General features: G+C 34.4%; 1 protein-coding gene across 1 annotated transcript in view; it reads right to left on the bottom strand.

The window, feature by feature from the left end:
- Nucleotides 1-1,195: 1,195 nt before the first annotated feature.
- The window catches only part of ttc21b (tetratricopeptide repeat domain 21B), a 19,958-nt gene continuing 15,081 nt past the window's right edge, over nt 1,196-6,072 (bottom strand). The window contains exons 23-29 of the mRNA XM_061971701.1: nt 4,428-4,578; nt 4,203-4,364; nt 2,710-2,905; nt 2,307-2,531; nt 2,122-2,242; nt 1,966-2,033; nt 1,196-1,544 (exon numbers count right to left, since the gene is read on the bottom strand). Coding sequence (XP_061827685.1) covers nt 1,467-1,544; nt 1,966-2,033; nt 2,122-2,242; nt 2,307-2,531; nt 2,710-2,905; nt 4,203-4,364; nt 4,428-4,578 — 1,001 coding nt within the window. The 3' untranslated portion in view covers nt 1,196-1,466. The remainder of the gene's footprint in view (nt 1,545-1,965; nt 2,034-2,121; nt 2,243-2,306; nt 2,532-2,709; nt 2,906-4,202; nt 4,365-4,427; nt 4,579-6,072) is intronic.

Genomic DNA, 6,072 nt, shown 5'->3' with positions numbered 1-6,072 from the left:
TACAAACTCCACACAGAAAGATCCCGAGCCCGGGATTGAACCCAAGACTACTCAGGACCTTCGTATTGTGAGGCAGATGCACTAACCCCTCTGCCACCGTGAAGCCCATATGTATATATATATATATATATATATATATATATATATATATATATATATATATACATATACATACATACATAAATATACACATATATATGTATATATATACATATATACACACATATATGTATATATATATATACACATACATATACATTTATATATATATATGTATATACATATATATATTCACATATATATATATACATACATATATATATATATATTCACATATACATACATACATACATACATACATACATACATACATACATACATACATACATACATACATACATATATATATATATATATATATATATATATATATATATATATATACACATATATACCGTATTTTTCGGACTATAAGTCGCAGTTTTTTTCAGTTTTACTCAGGAGCGACTTATGTGTGAAATTAACACATTACCGTAAAATATCAAATAATATTATTTAGCTCATTCATGTAAAAGACTAGACCAGGGGTCGGCAACCCGCGGCTCCGGAGCCGCATGCGGCTCTTTGATCATGTATGTACCGGTATATGTATATACATATACATACACACACACACACATATATATATATATATATATATATATATATATATATATATATATATATATATATATATATATATATATATATATATATATATATATATATATATATATATATATATATATATATATATATATATATATATATATATATATAATACACAAAAAGTAACATCTATTCTGGACTAGTATCGTCATTTGTAACATGAAGTGATGATAAAGAACATGGTCTGTTTTGACTTTGGTAAGCTTGGCCATCCTAGGAAAAATTACACAAAAGTAGTCAAACTTTTGCTGTTATATTGAACAGCATGACGGCGGCTTTGAGAAACAGACTTTAATTCTTCACTGTGGGACCTGAAAGCAATTACTTATGCCTTTGCAGTTCGCGTAACATTTTGGGAAAAAAAAAGTTTAGAATATTTTTCTTAAGCTGCTACATGTCTATTGGTGCATCCCAGGTGAGCGTCAGACTTCCCAAATGTAAGAGTGCAAAATACTGTAACCACTTAACGTATTAATGATGCAAATAGTTTATGTTGGAGATGTTTGTTATTGTCTGCACAGCACAAGTGTGGTTATTACAAAGCCAAAGGAAGTTGTGAATTTGCAGAGATTACATCTCCTCTGTGCTGGTGTGGGCTTCCTTCCACCGTCCAAAATCATGCATGTTGGATTTTTAATTGGAGATTGTCAATTGCCCACAGGTGTGAATGCCAATGGTATGTAACTGATGTACTGCTCCTCAAAGTCAGCTGAGATAAGCCTGAAAATGAATGAATGAATACATGTTTGTCCTCGATTTCATGGCCTCAATGCAGCACGAGCTTTGTCCAAGATGTCCTTTCTCATTTTTGGATAGTTTGGATGAGCAGCAAGGACCTGTGGATTGAGGAAATCCATATGGGTTTACAATAAAAGCAATCAAAGTTTTTCAGCGGCAAGTAAAGTTGCACAATTTTGAGAAAAAACCTAATTGGGCTTTTTCTGTCAAACAATATGCAATAATGTACTTTCTAAAGTATTTGGGTTTATGTATACAACATTCATGTTTGCTTGTTGGATGCAATTCTGATTCACAGAAGGAGAAAAAAAAAGAAAAAGCTGAGCCTCTAGCGGCGAGGTTATTGCAGTAATTAAAACCTCAATGTGGATCTGATGTGGACCAATCAGTCTTCTGTATGTCTGTTCTTGGAGGGGTTACTCATCTCATTGTACTTTTTACGTGCAATGACAATAAAGTTTTGTTATTCTATTCTATTAATCATCCAGCCCGAGTTGTAACCTTCCTGAGATATCTTACCTTGTGACACACGTCGATGGCGTCAAAATAGCGTTTTGCTTTTAAGAAGTTGAAAGCAAGCTTGTATCCTGCAATAAAACATGTATTATTAGCTTAAAGATGCAGTGCTCTCCTTCAAATTAATCTTCAGAAGCAGAGGTGAACATGTGATTTTACCAATGGTTGGGTTGGAGTGGTTCCCATATTTCCAAGCCAGTTCATAGTTGAATGCTGCATCCCGGAACGCCTGCTCTTTTTCCATGATGAAACCTCGGTACTCATAAGCTTTACAGCAGGACTGCAGATGAAAATGCTCAGTTGAAATAATTGCATATTGTTTTTCAGTAACATTCAAGGTCTACCTTGTTATGATTAAGGCATCTCTTTAGGAGGTCATCGGCCAGGTCGTACTTCCCTGAATGGATGTAGATGTCCGCCAGGAGCAGCCAGCTCTTCTCAAATTCGTCGGCATCAACAATATTCCAAGTCATCTTTGCTATACGTTTGAGTTGGTTCCTGGCTCGAGGAGTTTGTTTTAACATCATGTAGGCCGTTGCCATGGCCAACAGGGCTGGTACGTGGTCCTTCTGAAGTCAAGCAAAACATCCTGGTTAAACAGGATTAAATATGCAACACAGTCTGTCTACTTGAATCCATACAGAACAATATGAAGGTAGTTTCTGTAAATAGTGCAGCACTTGTCATTGTGTAAATGTACACAGGGAAGAATGTAGTTCCTCAACAATACTAGTATGCTTTACTCACCTCATTGGTTGCGATCTCTGTGAAAACTGAAAGTGCTTTCTCTATATTTGCCTTCAGTTTGGTGACCAGTAAGCAGTAGTTTTCTAAGATACGAAGCTGGACATGTCCTGCTGGTGTCTGTGGCTTTATCTCCTTCACCAGCCTCTCAGCTGTTCTCACAGCAACCTGCTCCGTCTCCTGCTTTTCTGTGGAGTTCCTGGCCACATAGGTTGAAACATTAGGGATTTTTTTTATATGTGCAGTACAGGCCAAAAGTTAGGACACACCTTCTCCTCATTCAATGTGTTTTCTTTATTTTCATGACTATTTACATTGTAGATTGTCACATCAAAACTATGAATCAACACATGTGGAGTTATGTACTTAACAAAAAAGGTGAAATAACTGAAAATGTGACGACCGGGGCGCATTGTGATGCGGGGTTCGTTCTCTCAGGAATGCAGACGGGCGTCAGACACAGCGTGCAGGTAAGAAAGTATTTATTTAATAATAACTTATACTGGAAAAAGGAAAAGGGTGCTCATAGCACATAAGGCAAAAAAAACTAAAAGAGCTAGCATGGGAGCTAGAAGGTAAAAAAAAAAGGAGTTTAGCGTGGAAGCTAACAGGTACAGAGCCGGAACAAAAGTCGTCAACTGTTGCACGAAAACAAACTACGAAGCCAGCACGAATGACAGGGAGGACAGACTTAAATAATAATGTCAGTGATGACAAACAGGTGCGTGTCGGGAACAAACGCGGCAGGTGAAAATAATAAGCAGCCATGGAAACAAACTCAGGTGTACAAAACAGGTACTCAAGGAGTCCAAAACTAACCAAAAACACAAGTCTCTTGAAAACGTAAACAAAAAATATGATCCGGGCAGCGGATCATAACATGAAAACATGTTTTATATTCTAGTTTCTTCAAAATAGCCACCCTTTGCTCTGATTACTGCTTTGCACACTCTTGGCATTCTCTCCATGAGATTCAAGAGTTATATATAAGTTATATAAGAATATAATATAATATATAAATGTATATATTATATATTATATACTGTATATATAATATGTAAATATTACATATATGTTTTATTGCTACTATGGTACATTTTTGTCTACTTTATACCTTTTGTTTTCGCCCTCTTTTTGTGCCCTTGTGTGCATTGTCCTTTTCATCCTTTGTAACTGAGCTACTGTGTGGAACAATTTCCCTTGTGGATCATTAAAGTTTGTCTAATTCTAAATGGTTTTCACTTGACAGGTCTGCTTGAAGCTCATGGAGAGAATGCCAAGAGTGTGCAAAGCAGCAATCAGAGCAAAGGGTGGCTATTTTGAATATAAAACATATTATTTCACCTTTTTTTGTTAAGTACATAACTCCACTTGTGTTCATTCATAGTTTTCATGTGACAATCTACAATGTAAATAGTCATGAAAATAAAGAAAACCCATTGAATGAACTTTTGGCCTGTACTGATGATGGCTCTCGCTAAAGAAGATATACTCACCCAATGTCACCATCTAAATTGGCAAAGGCTTCTCCTCCCATAGTGTCATTGTCAGGATTGATGTAGATTTCAATCATGTTATAAATGGCATTTTGACCCCAGTCGTTGTCTTTCCGTGCTTGGTTAAAGTGTCGCAGGGCAGCGTTAGGTTCTCCCGTGTACCTGAGCACAGGTTGAGTATGTTTATAGGACAATTGAAGGTTAAGAAAAGCATTGCAAACTTACCAAAGGTGAAGTCCTTTACAGTAGTTAAAGCCAGGGTCAAATTTGGCCCTGGAAGAATGTTTTTCTGCTCTATCGAAAAATGTTGGTACGTCTTCTAATTTCCCCGCCCTTCTCAGCAAGTCAATGAGGCGTGATAGGGTTGGGTAGTTGTCTGAAATTGGGGTAGAAAAAAAGGTTACAATGATTCTGCTTCACAAGATTTCCTATTATCACACATTTCAGTTAATAAACCTGCAGTAGTTCACAATAAAACAAGTATCTCGACACGTCCAATGGTATAAATGATTTCTTAAAAAAAGAAATGTTTGTACAGTACATTTTGGAAAATAACTGTGTTTTACAAGGGGGGTTGTAATACAACTGTACGACATTGTTAATATAGACATAGCCGTGTAAAAGTATTGTAAAAGCTATACAGGATGGCAAGAATGTCAAGAGATTGCAGACATGCATTAAAGGACAAGTGAAGTGAATTGTATTTATATAGCGCTTTTCTCTAGTGACTCAATGCGCTTTACATAGTGAAACCCATTATCTACATGACATTTAAACCAGTGTGGGAGCAGGTGGGTAAACCATCTTGCCGAAGGACACAACGGCATTGACTAGGATGGCAGAAGTGGGGATCAAACCTGGAACCCTCAAGTTGCTGGCCCAGCTGCTCTATCAACCGAGCCACGCTGCCCCAAGTTTCAAACACAAACATAGATTTGACCATCTAACTCTTTTATTGTGTTCAGCCATTTTTATGTGGCCCGCAACATGATTTTATGGGACCTGCCAACTCATTTACTGTATGTGGCCTGAGAAAGGCTGGAAATAATAATGCACTGTTTGGCTAATTGTATTTGTCTTTTCAATTTTGACAGAAAAGTGTACTGCATGTACTAAATGCACCTTATATATATGTGTATATATATATATATATATATATATATATATATATATATATATATATATATATATATATATATATATATATATATATGTGTATATATATATATATATATGTGTATGTATATATATATATATATGTGTATGTATATATATACATATATATATATATATATATATATATATATATATATATATATATATATATATATATACACACACACACACATTTGTCCAGGATGTACCCCGCCTTCCGCCCGAATGCAACTGAGATAGGCTCCAGCATCCCCCGCGACCCCAAAAGGGACAAACGGTAGAAAATGGATGGATGGATGGATATATATACATATATATATATATATATATATATATATATATATATATATATATATATATACATATATATGTGTGTATATATATATATATATATATACATATATATGTGTGTATATATATATATATATATATACATATATATGTGTGTATATATATATATATATATATATATATATATATATATATACATATATATGTGTGTATATATATATATATATATATATATACACACACATATATATATATACACACACACACACTAAGGCTGCAGCTAACCATTATTTTTCGATCGATTAATCTATAGATTATTTTTTCGATTAATCTATAGATTAATTTTTTTGATTAATCTATAGATTATTTTTCCTTTTACCGATTTTTTTTTTTAATTTAAAATGAAGATGAAAGGCATGACTTT

The sequence above is a fragment of the Nerophis lumbriciformis genome, linkage group LG13 (genome assembly GCF_033978685.3).
Source record: "Nerophis lumbriciformis linkage group LG13, RoL_Nlum_v2.1, whole genome shotgun sequence".
Lineage (NCBI taxonomy): Eukaryota > Metazoa > Chordata > Actinopteri > Syngnathiformes > Syngnathidae > Nerophis > Nerophis lumbriciformis.
The sequence above is the reverse complement of the archived record's forward strand: the minus strand, read 5'-3'. Positions and strand labels throughout refer to the sequence as shown.